Here is a 19,160-nt window from a genome sequence, read left to right on the forward strand (position 1 = left end):
CAATAAAATGATTAAAATGAAGGGGGAAAAAGTCTGAAGCAAATTACTGTGGCAGAAGCACTTTGGTGGAGGTATTTTTTTTTTTTTTTGTAGTTAGTTCAAGGATTGCCTGTTGGCCTTTAGGAGTGTTTTCCAGTCCAGTCTGTTGGGGCACCACGCCCTGGCCCCAAAGTCCACCTTCAGCATTCCCTGGGAACCTCCCCATGTGGAATTACTTCTGATCATGAACTCTACCCAACTCCCTGTGTACCCCAAGGACATCAGGCCGCTGTGACCAATTCAGGTTTATTCCCCTCTGATTCTAAGAGAGATCTGGACAAGATGTTGCTATATGCTATGAAGCAGAACTTCCATGTAGATCCCACACACCTCATCATAAAACGTGTGTGTGTGTGTGTGTATGCACACTATAAGCGCAATAAGCCAAACCTCTTTGGATGTTCCTTCAGAGAACCCTGACACTATCGACTACAATCCGAAAATTGCTAGAGAAGGCACCTTTTGAGTGGAGCCAGTTCCCACATTCAGCATTACACCTTCCACCCTGAACATCCCACAGTTCGGGTCTCTGAAATCAACAGGACAGACCTCCCTAGGTGTCCATTTTGCTTAGCCTCCCACCACTTCCGGTCAATGGTTAGAATGACTGGCGAGAGCTGCTACGTGCTAGGAAGGTGGTATCTCACATGGAGACTGCTCACAGCCAAAAATCTGCCAGGGGGCTCGAGGGCATGATTCCCTAGAGCAACATGGGAAACCTTCACTGGGCTCCAACTGAAGTGTGACAGCACGTGGCTCACTCATCCAGCCACTTTCAGTTGGCAGGTTGTCGCAAACTGCGAGACTCCATATTCACTAGACCCGCTCTGTGAAAGGTAGTCGTGGGAGTGCTGCAGAAAGAATGGGAAAGACCTAGAAAGTTACTCAAAGCCAGGATTTTTGTTGTTGTTGAAGAAAAAGCCTAAAAAAGGGGAAGTATGTGAACAAGTATAAGAGCAGGTCATAGGTATTCATTGTTCCCAACTGTAATTTTTTATGTCTGCGCTTTTATATAACAAATGTAAACAACATCCCAAACCACCAGCAGCTCCCTGCGAGAAAGACTAGGCTTTCTCCTCCCATAAACAATCTTGGAAACTCACGAGGGGGGGGGATGGAAGGGGCTGGGACGGCAGCAAGTTTATGAAAAGCTAGGAGGCAATTATGTTACAAGGTACACTAAGATATCTAGATGTTATTAGTGATGACCACAACCAACTGGGTGAGGGTGTAAAGATGATGTAGGCCTGGATCTTTTAGTCCGGTACTGCAGTTCAGTTGGTAAAAATTCACTATTATACATAAGGCTTATTAACCTTCTATATGCAGGTGACACAACCTTGCTTGCTGAAAGTGAGGAGGACCTGAAGCCCTTGCTGATAAAGACCAAGGATCGCAGCCATTATTATGGATTGGAATTCAATGTAAAGGAGGCCAGCATCCCCACAAGCGGTCCATTAGGTAACATCATACAAATGGAGAAACGGTTGAAGTTGTCGGGGATTTTGTCTTGCTTGGATCTACCATCAATGAGCATGGAAGCAGCAAGTCAAGCGACCGAAAGACATGTTGCATTAGGTAACTCTGCTGCACAAGACATCTTTAGAGTTTTAAAAAAAGCAAACATGTTCCTTTGAGGACTAAGATGCGCCTGACCCGAGCCAGGGTCTTCTTTTCCATTGCTTCATGTGTATGTGAGAGTTGGACACTGAATAAGGAAGACCAAACATGGTCAAACAGCTTTCTAATTACTCAGTCTCTCCTTGGGTCGCCCAAATCATTTCTTTCCATTTTTTTCTGGGTTACTGCTCTGGATCAGTATGTCTCAATGTTTCAGGATTCCTCCTGAGTACAGCTCTGGTCAGGATTTTTACTAGGGCCCTGCTTTAAGGTTAAGGTGTCTGCCAAGCCAGTTCTCACGGAGCCCATTGTTTTGAACTTGTTTCACAGGGCCCCTGCCTTTGTTCATTCCCTTGGCAGGCAGGCAGACACCCACCATTCTGTCTCTGTCTCCAGTGGAGAATTCCTTTGAAGTGGGCAGCCCATTCTTTTTTCATAATCTCAGTCTGGAAAATTGTGGTGAAACCTGTTCACTTTGGGTGACCCTGCTGGTATGTGACATACTAGTGACACAGCTACCCATGTCACAGCCACACATAAGCCAACACAGTATGACAAACTGAGACAAGTGGTAGCTGATCATCACCTTGCTATAATGAAAGGTTTCCTTCAGCGAAAGGTCTCCAAACCACAACCAAACTCACGGCTATCAAGTCGATTCTGATTCATAGCAATCCTGTAAGTCCGAGTAGAACTCCCCCCGTGGGCATCCGAAACTGAGTAAAAAGCCTCGTTTTTCTCCAGCAGAGAAGCTGCCCTTGAGGTTAGCAGCCCAATGCAAAACCATGCCGCCACCTCGGCTTCTTGGGCATAGCTTACTTTTAGGATTGACAGTGTGGGGAAGCTAGCTAATGTTTAATGCTACATTTGGATCCTACATCTGGTTGACATTCTGTTCTGTTGCCTGCAAATACCAGAGGTCGTCAACGGACTGCTGACCTTGGATTCCTAATGCTGATCTCGAATTTATTGAGCTTGGCATCCAGCAGCAGCCTGTGGTCTTCCTGCTTCCTCTTAGCCAACTTCTTCAGCTACAGAATTCAGGAGAATCCTTCAGCTTACTTCTAACTCATGGACGCAAGTTGGCCTGGATGTACTCGCTTGTTCAACTGTGTGAGCCATTTCTTGATATAACCTCTTTCTATAAGCATACACATATAAGCTTCACTGGTCTTCTTCTCTAGAGGACCCAGTCTAACATTTTTAGTCACCTTTTACCAATAATTACAATGTAAATGAACTAAATGTTTCAATGGAAAAACATAGTAGTGGAATGGGCTTGAAAACATCATCCAGACAACAGAAAAGTGGGTGAAGAGAGACGTCGGACAGTGTAAGATAATACAAAATAATAATTTATAAATTGTCAAGGGTTCAAAAGGGAAGGGGAGCAGGGAGGGAGGAGGAAAATGAGGAGCTGATACCAGGGGCTTACGTGGAGAGCAAATGTTTTGAGAATGATGAGGGTAACAAATGTAATGTGCTTTATACAATTAATGTATGGGTTGTGATAAGAGTTGTATGAGCCTCCAATAAAATGATTAAACTTTTTTGTTGAAACAAACAAAAAAAGCTAGCAGTTTCTAGTTCCCCACACTAATGCTCTTGAAGAAGTTATTTCACCAAAGTCACGTAAGGGTCAGAGAAAGGAGGTCAAATCTGCCTGAGAGCATTACCATGGTGTGAGGAACCAGCAGAGAAATTAGAAAGACTGCAAATGAAGACAACTGTGTTTAAACAGATAAACGAGGTTGTGCCTTTGCAGTATAAAAAATGAAAATATGTAAATAAAATAAAACTAGATCTCTTCATGGTAACAAGAAGTTTCCAAGAGACATTCCTAAAACCCAAGGACAGACATAAGGTTGAACGGGAATGGATGGATAAAATACTCCATGCACATAATAACCAAAGGGAGTTGGGTAAAAATCTCAGTATCCGACAAAGTAGGTTTTAATACAAAACCTCTTAGGAGGTAAAAGCACATATTACACTGGACAACATGACCAATTTATCAAGATGTAACAATCATAAATATAATATGCACTTAACAACAGAGCACATATTTATAAAGCAAACACTGAACAGTTGGTGGGAGAAATAGATTCCACTGCAACAATACTGACAGATGTCAATACACTACTTTCAGCGTGAGAACATCCAGGAAGGTCAACCAGGGAACAGGAGCAAGATCTAGCTCACATCACTGGCAATGTCTGCCCTGTTCTACATCCTCTACTGAGTCCAACTTGATTTCCTGACAGCTCCTTGTTAATAGACTGCTATGAGTTGGGAGCAAGAGTGCATCCCGGTTAATTTTAGTCCACCATGTGGAAGTAACATTAATTTTGCTGAAGCCGTTTTTACACTTATCATTGTATGCTTCAAGTTTCCCAAGGCTCAAACACGTGTGGGGATTATTAATTAAGAGTTGGATTATAGTTGGGATCAGAGTGACCCCTTGTTTGTTTTCATTATTGTACGATTGATAAGTGGCAATCCTCTGGAAGGTAGATGTTAAGATAATGGAATTACATATATATTTTTTTACATGCTCACTGTAGCTTATGGTTTTTGTGACTGGCGCTGTCACTTTATTGAAAGTATCACAGATTGCTAGATGAGCAAACAAATCTATCTTTGAAGTAGTCACAAAGCCCCTTAGAAGCAAGCATGGCGAGGCGCGTCTCATGTACTTCGGACACGTTATGAGACCCCCTGTAGCTTAAACATCATGCTTGGTAAAACGGGGGAGCAATGAAAAGGAATAAGACCCTTGACAAGACAGACACAGCAGCTGCAACAAAACACTCCAATATAAGAACAAGTGTGCGTGGGGCAGGCCTAGAAGCTGTTCTCTTCTGTTGCGGACAGGGTTGCTCTGAGTCAAACCCGACTCACTGTCACCTGAAAATGTGTCCTTTTAAGAATTACGGCCCATGGGCATGTGTGTACTTACCAGTTGTTAAGTTTGTACAAATGTTGCTTGAGAAACGAAACACATGCAACACCCATGACATAACTTGGTGCTGTTGGCTGCTCAGTTAGCTGGCTTCTAACAACACGCTGGTGCTTCCTTTCTTGCTCCCACCGAAGAGTGGGCGTTGACTGCCTCCACTGCTCCAGAGCACCCGTCCCACACACAGGGGAACGCGACTGCCGGCACTTTTGAACAATCTTCGGGGCATTTCTAACTTGTGCCTTAGTAATGACATTTTCTGGATAGTGGTATTTCTTTCGGTTATTGTCTTTGGAATTGCTACCAAATGACTGCCTTGAACTATACAAATGTGAGGTTATTTGTGGCCCGCCAAGGGGGTTGAAGCTTGCTAGTAATGGAAATAAGGTACAAAAGTGGAGGATGCAAATGAGGTGTGTGTAACCCTGATGTGGGGATTGGTCAGCTTTGCTGTTTGCTAGATTTACAAGGAGCCACCTCCAAAGTACAAGGGATGCGGGGAGATGGCAAGATCTCAGTAGAAGGCATCCTTTAGAGGCTGGGGTTCCTACGATGAACCTTACAAAGTAAGCTACGACACCATAGGGGGCAGAAAGAGCAGCGGCGTTAGCAGAGGTGGCGGCAGCAGAACCAAGAGCAAGAGCTAGAGCTGTGGGTTCGCCATCACCCGGTGTGAGAGATTTGAGGGCCTCAGGCAGGCGGCTTGCTGGTGGGGTGAGTTGTCTCCAAGTACTGTCGCAGGGCCTGCAGAAAGTCGCTTGTCAACCCACAGAGCTAGACCTCAGCAACATCAGGCAGAGCTTGCTGAGGCAGAGGGGGCTTCATCAGCAGAGGCATTTGTACAAGCAGGACAGAGTCCTTGTCCAATCAAGACAGGACTCTGAAGGTGTGGGGGTGCACAACTTGAGTATGACTGAGCGGAGGCTAGCCAGGCTGCGAAAGAACTGTATCCTGAGTGTTCCCATTCCATATACTGGATCATTCCTCAAAGATCGGTTACTCGGGCTTTATCCTAGAGGACTGCCATCTTGAACAGATCTCTGACCATAAGCCACATTTCTTTAGCAGAAAATCTCTAGTCCCCAGCAAGCTACTATAGTTTGACCTTGGCCCTAAACCCTCAAAAGCCATGCATACTTGTGGTCTTGGTTCCCAAACCTCAAAGCTCCTTGATCTTTGTCTCTTTGGTGCCTCTCAGACAACTTAGGAGGGGCTTCAATCATAAGGGGGGAAATTCTATTATCTGTTCATCACATTCTTGTATGCCTGGTCTTGGCACCAGAGGTTCACCTACGAGAGGATTTACAGTCCATTTACTACTTGAACACAGCTGCTTTCTGATTCTCCAGATGAGATTTCCTTTCAGATGTTAGGTCGCCGGGCCAAGGAAGGTGACAGTTCCACTCTTGAAGTAACATTCTCAGAGTTGGCAGGAGGAAAAGTCACAGACCCACAAGCCAGCGCAGAGTGGATCCAGGTGAGGCTAACCACTGAGCAGTGTGCCAAAGATTGTTGCACAAATGCAAGTTCAAGTCTGGTACAAGCAAAGCCAATTGGGTCAGACCAAGTGAGGAGACAAGAAACGAATCTAACCACTTCTGCATCAGGCGGGAATCAGGATTTCAGAACACCCCAATGCATCTGGGTAAATACATGTGTGTTGTTGTATGTTGTGTACAAACTAACAGTCACATCCACACTGTTCCATTTCCAAGGACCTAGGTATTTTCATCTATGAAGGGAACACAAGAAAAAAACTTGTTCACACCCAAGTGCTTTTCTCTTGTGTCTGCTGCGGTGTGACTTCGGGCTGAAGGCTCACCCACACTCATTGACACAAGTGGCTTTTCCCCAGTGTGTCCTCTGACGTCTGATGAAAGGAAATTCAAAACCTTGTCGGCGCCCACTGCCAATGTGAAGGTTTCTCCTCCGATTGTGTTCTCCAGTGCTTGATAGGAGGTGACTTCAAGGGAACGGAACGGCCCAACACCCACACTCCTTGCAGGCATGAGACTGCTCCCAGGGTATCAAGTTGTATGCAGGATGGCTTATTTTAAAAGGCTCGCCCATACTATTTGCACACTTGTGGCTTTTCCCAAGTGTGTGTCCTCTCGTGGCGAAGAAGGGATGATTTATAGCAAAAGGCTCGCCCACATGTGCTGCACACATGTGGCTTTTCCCCAGAATGGGTCTTCTGGTGGAGGAGGAGGGAGGACGCACAGAGGAAGGCTCGCCCACACTCCTGGCACACGTGCGGCTTGCTCTCTGAATGTGTCCTCTGGTGCTGAAGGAGAGATGACTTCCAGCTAAAGGTTCGCCCACACTCCTGGCACGCATGGGGCCTGTCCCCCGAGTGTGTCCCTTGGTGGCGGAGAAGGGATGACTTCTGGCTAAAGGCGTGCCCACACTCCTGGCACACATGGGGCCTGTCCCCAGAGTGTTTCATTTGGTGGCGAAGGAGGGATGACTTCCAGCTAAAGGCTACTCCACACTCCTGGCACACATGGGGCCTGTCCCCAGCATGTGTCCTCTGGTGGATGAGGAGATAGGACTTACAGCTAAAGGCTCGCCCACACTCCTGGCACACGTGAGGCTTGTCACCAGAATGGGTCTTCTGGTGGAGGAGAAGTGAAGATGTACGGAGAAAGGTTTGCCCACATGCTATGCACACATGTGGCTTGTCCGCAGAGTGTGTTCTCCGGTGTTTCAGGAGATCTGACTTCTGACTGAAGGCTCGCCCACAGACCTTGCACATATGTGGCTTCTCCCGAGAGTGTGCCCTCTTGTGGCGAAGAAGGGATGATTTATAGCAAAAGGCTCGCCCACAGGTGCTGCACGCATGTGGCTTTTCCCCAGAATGGGTCTTCTGGTGGAGGAGGAGGGAGGACGCACAGAGGAAGGCTCGCCCACACTCCTGGCACACGTGCGGCTTGTTCTCCGAATGTGTCCTCTGGTGCTGAAGGAGGGATGACTTCCAGCGAAAGGCTCGCCCACACTCCTGGCACGCATGGGGCCTGTCCCCCGAGTGTTTCATCTGGTGGCGAAGGAAGGATGACTTCCAACTAAAGGCTATGCCACACTCCGTACACACATGTGGCTTGTCCCCAGTGTGTGTCCTCTGGTGTCTGATGAGCTGTGACATCCAGCTAAAGGTTCGCCCACACTCCTTGCACACATGTGGCTTGTCCCCTGAGTGTATTCTCTGATGGACGAGGAGGTATGACTTCCACCTAAAGGTTCGCCCACACTCCTGGCACACATGTGGCTTGTTCCCAGAGTGTGTCCTCTGGTGGACGAGGAGGTATGACTTACAGCTAAAGGCTCGCCCACACTCCTTGCACACATGTGGCCTGTCCCCAGAGTGTGTCCTCTGATGGATAAGAAGATATGATTTCCAACTAAAGGCTCGACCACACTCCTTGCACACATGTGGTTTGTCCTCAGAATGGGTCTTCTGGTGGAGGAGAAGTGAAGATGTACGGAGAAAGGCTCGCCCACACGTGCTGCACACATGTGGCTTGTCCGCAGAGTGTGTTCTCTGGTGTTTCAGGAGATCTGACTTCTGACTGAAGGCTTGCTCACAGTCCTTGCACGTATGTGGCTTCTCCAGAGTGTGTGCTCTCTGGTGGCGAAGAAGGGAAGATTTATAGCAAAAGGCTCGCCCACAGGTGCTGCACGCATGTGGCTTTTCCCCAGAATGGGTCTTCTGGTGGAGGAGGAGGGAGGACGCACAGAGGAAGGCTCGCCCACACTCCTGGCACACGTGCGGCTTGTTCTCCAAATGTGTCCTCTGGTGCTGAAGGAGGGATGACTTCCAGCGAAAGGCTCGCCCACACTCCTGGCACGCATGGGGCCTGTCCCCCGAGTGTTTCATCTGGTGGCGAAGGAAGGATGACTTCCAACTAAAGGCTACGCCACACTCCGTACACACATGGGGCTTGTCCCCAGTGTGTGTCCTCTGGTGTCTGATGAGCAATGAGTTCCACTTGAAATCACGCCCACACTCATGGCACACGTGGAGCTTCTCCTGGAGGCGGGCCCTCTGGTTTGAGAGGACGCCTGGCACAAGGGCACAGGTAGGTCCATCCTCTTTACAGTAGACCACTGCGACCCCTGAGGTTTCTGGGTCTGTTCTCGCAGATGGCAATAAGTGAATCGATTTGGTCTCTATTCCCACCGCTGAACGTCTTTCTCTAGGGCTTGGGGGCTGTTTCTGGGCTGGCTTGAAAATTTCCCTCGGCGTCTCTCCCCCCAGGGTCGCCACACAGAAGGCTTTGGAAGCGCCTTCTCTCGTTTGACCAGCTGTGTTTTCTTCCCGGCTCTGACCAGAATTCGGCTGCTCTGGCTGTTTCGGATGGCCTGGGCTGGAGCCTCCGGGACAGAAGTGGTATTCAGCACACAAGCCTGGAGAGAAACGAAGCACATATTGGCTGAGGCACTGACAGGAGGAAAGCAGAAGGCAGGCGGAACAAGAGTAAGTTTCTGTTTGTCTGGTTTTGGGTGTGTTTTTTTCCCCAGCTAAAAAGAGAAAGTTTCCCACTAAAGCAGTTAGGAGTGGGTCCACCTGGACTGTCAGCCTTTGCTCTTGACAGACAGCCCCCAACTTCAGGGATCCTTGGGGGGCGCCAACAGGTAAGGACTCGGCCAACTAGCTGAAAAGTTGGTGGTTCTTACGGCAGGTCTGGCGATCTGCGTGGAGAAACCTCAGGAGCGGGCCTATTCTGCCTCTGTGTGGTCGTCATGGGTCAGAATAGGCCTGACGGCGAGTGACGACGACCCTGTGCCACACTGGACACTGAGCTAGACCAGCTCAACAATCAACGATGAGGCTGTTATGTTCCACACTCGTAAACGACACTTCGCACTGAAGGCTATCAAGAGCCCGGGGGGTGGGGGGGCACGCTGCTAAGCTCACTGAGAAAGGCTGCCCTCTGGAGCCCCCCGAGGCACCAAAGACATGGCCGTCTGCTCTAGCAGAGGCACCCCTGGGGCCGTTCTACTCTGCGCCAAGGAGAACTCCGAATCTCAATCACTGAAGCCAAGGGTTTAGGAGGCGCAAGGCGGTTTCTTGGTTTTCTCTCTGGAGGGCCAAGGAATGCTAACATCTGTTTTACACGAGGGCTTTGAGAAAGTAGGCAAAGTGTTAGCAGGAAAATGCCCAGAGAATCCTTCCCCTCCAAGACAGTGCGCCTGCCGACTCCTCTCATCACGTAAGGCTCGTTTGGACAGGCAACGGCACAGGGCCAGGTAGTGGTTCCTTGTGTTACACACAGGACTGCTGTGAGTTGGAGCGGAACCTGGAGGAATTGAACAGCAACGAGGAATCGCTAGGCATACACCTTACAGTTCTACATTTTACGGTAACTACATGTGGTGGGCCAGGTGTAAAAAAAAAGTTAATTTTTATCCTTCCCGTAGTATTGTGCAAAACACATTTGTGACAAAGTCACAAATCTAATACCATGGATGGGCTAAATGGTTGTTAGTAACTTACGTAGGGTAATGAACTTGTTGGGATGTGGATTAAGCAACTAAGTTCATCTACTTTTTCTTTCAAATTTGAACAAACTCTTTGAAGTCCCCTCATAAATGTACTGTTTGTTGTTTCTCTCTTTGTAATTGAAGAGAAGCCCAACTAAAAGACAGGGTTTTACAAGAACCTTTACTAACCTGTTCTCGGTATTTACAACAGTGTCTGGGGCATCATAAAGACAAAGAAGGCAAAGTACAAAATAACACACGAGTTACCAACGAGTCAACTTGTGCCATTACAGAATAGAACCAGTCCATCCGCTGACCTTCTGTTTATTTCACATAACTTGACCCTCCAAATTTCATAGCTGCAATCCTTAGCGAAGCATAGTACCACCACTTTCCTCAGTGTTGCCCCTGGGCAGGTGTGAATTACAGCCTGTACTTAATATTGAGTGTAACTGTCAGCGCCCCCTCCCCCCGCCGGAGCCTTTGACACATAGAAGAGCAAACACACCTGTTGTCATCAAATACCCCATATACTCGAGCATAAGCCAACCCCAATATGCGTCGAGGCACCTAATTTTACCACAAAAACTGCCTTGAAAACATGCTGAAAAAAACTCGGCTTAGACTCGAGTGTATACGGCAGCTTGTGCCCCATCCGGAGAAACTCCCATAAGGATTCCAAAGTGCAAATCTTCCTGGAAGCAGATTCCCAGTCTTTTCCCACAGAGTGTCTGGGGGGTGGAGTTCCACCCTCCAGGAGTACCATGAGCAACGATGCCTCCTCGGGCAGAGTGGGGGTCAATGCACAGCCAGGGAAGTGAGGAAGGGGGAGAAGAGAAGCACACTCACCCAACGAGAGCAGATGCCCGTAGATCTCCAGCATCACCTCCTTGTACAGGGCTTTCTGCTCAGCGCTCAGTGTCTTCCATTCCGCCTCGGTGAACACCATGCTGACGTCCTCAAACGTGACGGGCTCCTAGAACCAATCCACGAACACAGAGCCAACATCACCTTTCGTACTGACGGGGTTTAAAGAGGGCCCGGGAGAGTGAGCCCCTCAAGAAGTTCGTCTAATTCGCTCAGCGAGCACAGTTCTCCATAGCAAGTTACTTTGAACATGGATGGATCCGTGGCCTTGGGCGAGAGTCTGGAAGGAGTATCAATGGTGCGTGTGCAAAACACATACTGGGGCTGAAACATGTGCGAGGTCACCAGCTAATTAATTTGTGAATGAAGCTGACAATATTAAGAAACGAAAACTCATTGCTATCAAATCAAATGCAACTCATACGACCCTACAGGACAAAGCAGAACTGCCCCTGTGGGTTCCCAAGACTGTAATTCCTCACTGGAATAAAAAGCCTCATCGTTCTTCCACACAACCACTGGTGGATTTGAACTGCTGACTGTGTGGTTAGCATCCCAAGTGTAACCCACCAGGCCACCCCAGGTTCTTCCTAAGGAAACCAGAGAATAATAAAATAAATGCCCTTGAGAATCCATAATGGAGGGATGCAAGCACGGGAGCTTGCAGAATGGGCTACAAGAGAACAGAAGGCATCCTCGAGGTGGCACCTGTGCTAGGTATAAAGAAATGTGAGGATTCAGGAGGAGGTGGAAGGAAAGCTCGATGATAGGGAAATGTGGGCGTGCACAGACGGGTCTGGAAGGAGCGTTGCTGAAGAGTTTAGGAAACTCCCTGTAAAGTCGCTGTCTGTGCTTATAAGTTGTAATGATCCTTCCTAACAAAGCGCTTTAACGTATCACTCATCATGCAGAGTGGTAGCTCGCGTAACATACAAAATATCTGACAACACAGATATTGCCCACCAAGGTCATGGGGTCACCTACTGAAGGAACACAGGGTGTCATTTCCCCACCCGCATCACTGTAGGGTAGACGAGACAGAGAAAACTGCTCACGCATCTTGGTGCACAGCGAGGCGAGGCAGCACGACCCCCTGAGCCTCCCGCAGCTCTGTTAAGTCTCCCGTTGGCCTTTAGAGTGAAATGCTCTTCTGTGTCTAGTGGCAAATCGTGATCAACTAGCCTGCATCTTTACGAGACTCTGCCTGTATGTGCGACAGGTGACCGCTGGGTGACAAATGCCATCAGCCAGGGTGACATCGCAGCCTTAGGAGGTAGACTCCCTCCAGCAGTGCAGTACTGACCACCTGATCTTGGGCTCGTTTGGGTGTCACCTCTTTGGGCAGGGCAGAGGGTGTGGTGTGCACCCATCTATCCATGCTGGTGGCACCGAACACAGAAAACTCAGTCTGTCAAAATAACAAGCAGGTGCGCAACTGTCGGAAAGCCCATTCTGACTCATAGTGCTGCCGCGGGCCAGGAGAGATTCAAAGGCTGTAAATCCCAAAGCAGACCCCCTCCTCTATCTCCTGCACCGTTGCCTGTGGGTTCAAATGCTTTTCTCGAAGACAGCAGGCTTTACGATGTAGAGAGTCAGTTACTCACATTAAAAAACAAACAAAAAACCCTAGGCAAGACAGGCTGACAGAATGATTGCAGCAATGGGACTACCCTTAACAATTGCGAGGATGGCGCAAGGCTGGGCAGTATTTCCTTGGGTTGCCCCTGGAGTCTCAATAGGGCACCTAACTAGAACAAAAGAGGTAGTTCGAACTCACCAGGATTTCTGCCTTCTCCTTCTCCTCCTCTTGGGGGAAGTCAGGAGGTTTAGAAGACAAATCTAAAAACAGACAGAAGCTGTGAGGAAGCAGACACCCCAACAATGCTCACAAAGTAGCTTCTCTAACTTGGCATAGAGGATGTTGCCCGCTTACTCAGTTCCCCCCGCCTCCCCTCTACAGGCCCTCAGCAACTCTCACCTCTTCCTTGATAGCTCTGAGTCAGGTTCATGGTTTTCATGTATTCTCTGATCTTTGAAGACAAAAATCTTCTCCGAGGCCTGCTCTTCTCCGGCAGAATGAACCAAGCAATGTACTACCACAGAGCCAGTCCCATGGCTGCCTTAAAACTCGGCCACGGGACCACTTGGAAGGCATGTCATCTCCGGCTGGGTCTCTGCTGCCTGGGGAGATTTCTTAACTGCTCAGTTATCAAAATCCAGCTTTTTTAATGCATCCGAGGCCTGTAGGAGGGAGAAGCAAGGTGAAGCTGGTGAATCCTTCATTTGTGTGCTCTACCCTCTGGCCTCTTGGGCAGCGATCCCACCTCTCACAGAAGTTGAGGTCATGCAGTGCCTCTGGAGTGTCTACCTGGACTCATTTCTGATCGGTTAGCCCTGAATCTGTTCCGACACGCTCTTTGACCTGTCAAATGTTACGGTGTCCTTCTGTCCTCACCCCTCCGAGTTCAACTCCGTGTCCCAGATCAGTTTCGGCTACCTGAGTGAGACAGCTCAAGGCCTGTGGAGGAGTCTCTGAAGCTCCCAACAGACCATTCAGGGGATACCAGTCACTTTCTGCCTCCCGGAGTCCAAAGTCCCACTTACGTTCAACTAGTCCCCGCACTCGGAGGTTTGAAGGGAACCGCTCCATGTCTCACTCTGACTTCTGCAAAGACAAGCTTTCCAGCGTGTGTGAATGTCACCTGGCCCTGTCACCTTGGTCAACTCACTTGGAGGTAGGAAGGTGGTGTAAGAAGGCGATGGGACCTTCGGAAGGATCTCATATGCATGAGCCAGAACACGAGCTCCTGCTCGGGGGATTCTAACGTAAGACATGCAGAAGAGAAGTGCATCTGAAGTTTTCAAGCCGGTGTGCTCTCAGGAGCAGAGTGCCAGGCTTACCTTCCAAGCCACCTCTGGGTGGGATTTGAATTCCCAACCTTTCAGCAAGTTGTTTGCATGTTCCGTATTTCTGCCTAGCTAAGACGCCAGTTCAGACACGGTTCTCCAGTCAATTCCAACTCAGTAATTCCATAGGACAAAACACAACTGGTCCGTAGGGCTTCTGTCACTGGACACCTCTATCAGAGCACCCCGCTTTCTCCTGCACCCTAGCTGATGGGTACAAACTGCCCACCTGTGGTTAGCAGACCAATGCTTACTTCACCGCCACCAGGGCTGGCCAGGAAAAATATTGTTCCAGGGGGTGAAGAGGGGATCCTCTGAGAACTGGCTGAACACTAAAATTACTAAAATTTCTTAGAACATTAAATCATCTGGATCCTATACTATTACCATATATACTTGAGTATAAGCCGAGATTTTTTTCCCCCAGCACATTTTTAATGCTGAAAAGGCCTCCCCAGGTTTTTGTGGTAAAATTAAGTACCACAGCTTATACTTCAGCATATACGGTAAATTAATTTGATAATAATTGTTGCCAGTTAGACCAAAGCATGTACACTGATACATATAAGAGTTGAAACACAGGGAATCCAGGACAGATAAACCCCTCAGGACCAATAATGAGAGTAGTGATACCAAGAGGGGAAGAGGAAGGAATAAAGGGGAACCAATCATAATGATCTACATCTAACCCCCTCCCAGGGGATGGACAACAGAAAAGTGAGTGAATGGAGACATCAGTCAGTGTAAGACATGGGGAAAAAATGATCAATTATCAAGTCTTCATGGGGGGGAGGGGATGAACTGATACCAAGGACTCAAGTAGAAAGAAAATGTTTTGAAAATATGATGGCAACATATGTTCAAATGTGCTTGACACAATGGATGGATGGATTGTGATAAGAGCTGTAGGAGTTCCCAATAAAATGATTTATATTAAAAATAAATAAAAAGATAATTGTTGCCAGTAATTTGAATAAATGCTTGTCCTGAAACCTAATACACAAAGTGTACTTAAGAATTCAGATCCGTTGGCTTTTCCCACGCAAAATGATAGTTGTGTATCCAATGCTAGGGTAAATATACCAGTGTCATTTCTCCAAGACTCATTTGTGTGAAATAACATTCAATTGGCTCCCAAACTTTCTCGTTACCGCCTTCCTTGGTTTCCTCCCATTTATGTCTAGACCCATCACACAATTACTTACACCGATGGGCAACCTACTCCTTTTGCGAAGAACAACTGAAATCATGCATCAGAGTAAACATCTGTCAAATAACCCAAAGACCCCCTATGTGTCCCAGTAGTCAAAGACAATCAGAAGTCACAGAATGATCTCTTTACAACAATTGCTTCACTGGAAATTACTTTGAAAGAGCAAATTCTACTCTATCCCCCTGCCTGATATCAGAAACGAGTGGAGACCCCCAGTATACCACCGGGATGTACATTTTACGTGGACTGGCAGGTTACTTAGGGAAAAGCACCCACAGCAAACTCAGGACTTGAAGATCTTACTGGGATGAAAGGAACATAGATGGTCCATGCTCATGAGACCACCCAGGGGTTCCATAATGCACCCACTTAGAGTGAAAAATCAAAACCAAACCCTCCACTGGGATCATTTGAAGCATCCCAAAAGAAACGAGACAGCTAAGACTACATCAGTGTGGTTTTTAAAAGGAAGACCTGGCCTGGGTTACTCTTTCTCAATAGGATCTCTCCATTGGTAGGAAGAGCAGTCTGGAATTTCTATAAAAGTGTGAAGAAAAGCTAATGCCTGAGTCCCAATCATGGCCCTGTTCCTGCTTCTAGTCTCACCTGTAACAGTGATGGATTCATGTGCACCAGCCATGAAGGTGTGATGGTTCCCTTTGTCCCAAGCCGTCTTTAACTTGAGTCCTGAATGTGAGCCCTAGGGCCCCACGATGATCTCACATTAATGGCCTCCCTCACCCAGATAACGTGTTTGTGTCTTTGTCCCTTTTAATAAATGTTCTCCTTGAATGACACTTTCGGTGACGGCCTCTTTTGTACCACAAAACAGTATGCAAGTAAAATGAAATCCTCGACAGTGTAAGTCTTATATTGATCATGAGGTTCTTTATTGGTCCAGTTGTGAGATCGCGTTTTTTACACTGAGAAGAATAGGAAATCCAGAATAGTTCATGCGAAACACACAGAACCTGTACAAAGACCAAAAGGCAGTCGTGTGACCAGAATGAGAAGCTACAGGAAGTGTACATCCAGGCTGCATCCTTTCACCCAAAACGAAAACAAAGCAAAACACAGCTTGCCGTCGGACAGGGCACGATATGACAAAATAATAATTTATAAATTATCAAGGGGAGCGGGGAGGGAGAGGGAAAAATAGAGGACCTGATGCCAGGGGCTTAAGTGGAGAGCAAATGCTTTCAAACTGATGAGGGTAATGAATGTACATATGTGCTTTACACAATTGATGAATGCTTGGATTGTGATAAGAGTTGTATGAGCCCCTAATAAAACGTTTAAAAAAAAAAAGTAACAGCTTGCAGCCATCCTTTCACCATAGTTATTGAATCTGTATATTGAGCAAATAATATGAAAACCCAGATTCTAATGAACCACCCGTTAAATGCCATGTGAGATGTTTAACAAATACTGGTCCCAAAAGAACCAATTTCATGAAGACTCGTGCACACTGAGAGTAATCGTATTACACAGGATCTCAAGATCGCTTCTTCAGCCCTCAACCAGGCAGGTTGTTCCACGATGTGACCGAACCATACAACCACCTCACAACTACCAAGACCACCTGTGAAAAAGGCTAGAGCAATTCAGATTCATAGCCACCCTAAAGAATGAAACTGTCCCCTACAGGCTCCAAGACCGTAACTCTTTTTTTTTTTTTTTTCAAGACCGTAACTCTTTACAGACACTGACTGGCACACCTCTTTCTCCTACAGAGTCAGTTGGGGGTTCAAAGGCCACCTTTTTGGTTAGAAGCCAACCACTTTGCCCACTATCTGGGAGGCACCCCTCCAAGAAAATCTAGACCTAATAAACTCTACCCTCAGCCCCCAGCGATGCAATACCAATCTGAAGGTCACCTTCACGCTTGTCCCAACACACCCAGCAAGCCAAAGTACAGAAGATCCAGAGACAACATGACTCCCCATCTTGCTCCTGCTCCACTACCACCTAGTGTATCCCTGGAACCTACTCACTGCCTCTGCGTCTATTCAGACTGAAGTCTATTTAGCAACACTGCAACAAAGGCTAAAACTGGCCCATAGGGTTTCCAAGGCCACATATCTTGAAAGAAGCCCATTGCCCCATCTCTCTCCTGTGGAATGGTCGGCTGAACCCACTGACATATTAGCAGCGGAGTGCTTAATCACGGTGCCAGCAGGTCTCCTCCTGGGTTGTATTCGGCCTCTAACAAAGGAAACCAAAGACACCCTGATAAGCACAAGTTCTGCATTCTGACCATGACCCAAGCGTTCCCCACACAAACGCCCTGGGATTTTATATCCTGGGTCTTACGTTCACCAACAGGGAGCTGGTATCTTTGCCCTTGGTATCTTTGCCCTTGGCTCAACACAACCCTGTGGAGATAGTATCCAGAGGAAATAATGGCTGTAAATGTGAAATGACGACAAGCAGGCAGGCTATGGGAAAACCACAGGTGGCAGAAACAGTGCCTTGAGGTCAGCTTAAACAGACAGTGACATGACCAGGTGCCACTATAAAGGAACACCGGGGACCCACAAAGTCTACGACTCAGTTGTTTTCCAATCGTGAAAAACCAGCTTCAAGGGCTACCAGGGCAATGGAGACACCAAAACGTAGGTTCTAGCCTAACACTGGATTCGAACTAAGAACCAAGGAGTTGCGCACATGCCAAATATCCCGGATCCTCTGGCTGGGACGCCACTTTGAATTTTACTCTAGCTTGGTGGATCCCTGCACATTCACTCACCCATGGGGGTTGTGTGTGTGGGGGCGGGGGGAGGGCTGGGAGGCGGGAGCCAGAAAGGTTTGTGCCACGTGATGGCACAAACTGCCCAAACCAGAAACGTTGCCCCAAGAAACACATGCCGTGTCTTGAATAAGTCTTTCAAAAGCCGTTTACCTGGGAGACTTTGCTGTCTACATTGCGCCCCGCCCCCATCCAGGCAGGGCCTTACCGAGGCATGCGTGCTTGGCTATGGTCGGCCCCCACCTGAAGGTTCCCATCTTTTAATACGTTGGTCTTGGTCGCTGTGTTTTGTCCACCCCCGTCTGCCAGAACATCCTCACCTGCCTAGACCACTGCCGCCCGAGGGCCCGTCTCTATTCGGGAACTGTGCCGCCCAGACTAATCCAACCCCCTGAGAATCTTTTTCGGACCTCAAACCCGGGGTGGGAGGTCGGAGTCGTGCCCGGCAGCCTGCACAACCGCAATGCCTCGACGCCGTCAAGGTCGCGCCCCGGCTCCTGAATGCGCTTCCCCCGCACCCACCCTCGGGCCTCTCACGGGTCTCCAACCTTCCCTTCCCCTCCTCCTCCTGCTCCTCGAATCCGCGCGGCCGCCGGCGAACGTCAGGCCTGACCAAAGCGGTTTCTGGAGACGAGGTTCGTGCGCCGGAAAGCGGGCGCTGAGGTGGCAGTGCCGCCAGTCCCGCTTCTCAGAACCCCTGGTCAGTAAACGTGTGGTGCGCAATTGCCGGTCGGCGCGTCTGCCGCAGACCCGGCCGGCCGACTTCGAGGACGACTTCCGGCTGCGCTCCCGGTCGCGCGGGGTGACGTAGAGGCGCTTCCGGTTACGGCGTCTGCCGCCTGAAAGGGGTCGACCGCCTTAACCTCCTTTGCTGCCGAAGTTGGGCGGATTCCTCTGGGTTTCCACACCAACAGTGGCCGTGACACGGCGATCGCAGTTGTGAGGGTGGCGCAGCCCGCGGCAGGGTGTTCCAACGGACGCAAAGGCACCCAAACACTTCCTCGCCTGCACCCGCTCTGAGGGCCACACCGGCTGCTCCTTCGGCTGCAGGACTAGGCATCTCAGGATTGGTCAACGCTTGACAGGACACCGCAAGACTCGGACAGCGCATGCTTTACGCTGACCTGACCTGTGCGAGCCGCGAAGGTCTTCTTTTACGGCAGACAGCCTAAAGCTGCCGACTCATTCCTGGAACTCATTTATTGGGATGGCGGAGCCTTTACCTTTTTGTTTCTGCAGCTTATAACGGCAGCAAAACACATGGTAGTGAGTTGATTGCAACTTAAATCTATAGGACAGAGCATCCACTTTATAGGACGGTAGAA

At 48.5% G+C, this 19,160-nt stretch overlaps 1 protein-coding gene across 1 annotated transcript; it reads right to left on the reverse strand.

The window, feature by feature from the left end:
* Positions 1 to 2,099: 2,099 nt before the first annotated feature.
* On the reverse strand, positions 2,100 to 19,094 carry LOC142432715 (uncharacterized). The gene is made up of 5 exons (XM_075537948.1): positions 18,384 to 19,094; positions 12,945 to 13,207; positions 12,744 to 12,805; positions 10,949 to 11,075; positions 2,100 to 9,022 (listed from the first exon to the last, which is right to left on the reverse strand). Exons 2-5 carry the CDS (start codon positions 12,982 to 12,984, stop codon positions 6,690 to 6,692), a joined length of 2,562 nt encoding a protein of 853 aa, XP_075394063.1. The 5' UTR covers positions 12,985 to 13,207; positions 18,384 to 19,094; the 3' UTR covers positions 2,100 to 6,689.
* Positions 19,095 to 19,160: the final 66 nt, after the last annotated feature.

This window comes from Tenrec ecaudatus, chromosome 18 (genome assembly GCF_050624435.1).
Source record: "Tenrec ecaudatus isolate mTenEca1 chromosome 18, mTenEca1.hap1, whole genome shotgun sequence".
NCBI classification, from domain to species: Eukaryota; Metazoa; Chordata; class Mammalia; order Afrosoricida; family Tenrecidae; genus Tenrec; species Tenrec ecaudatus.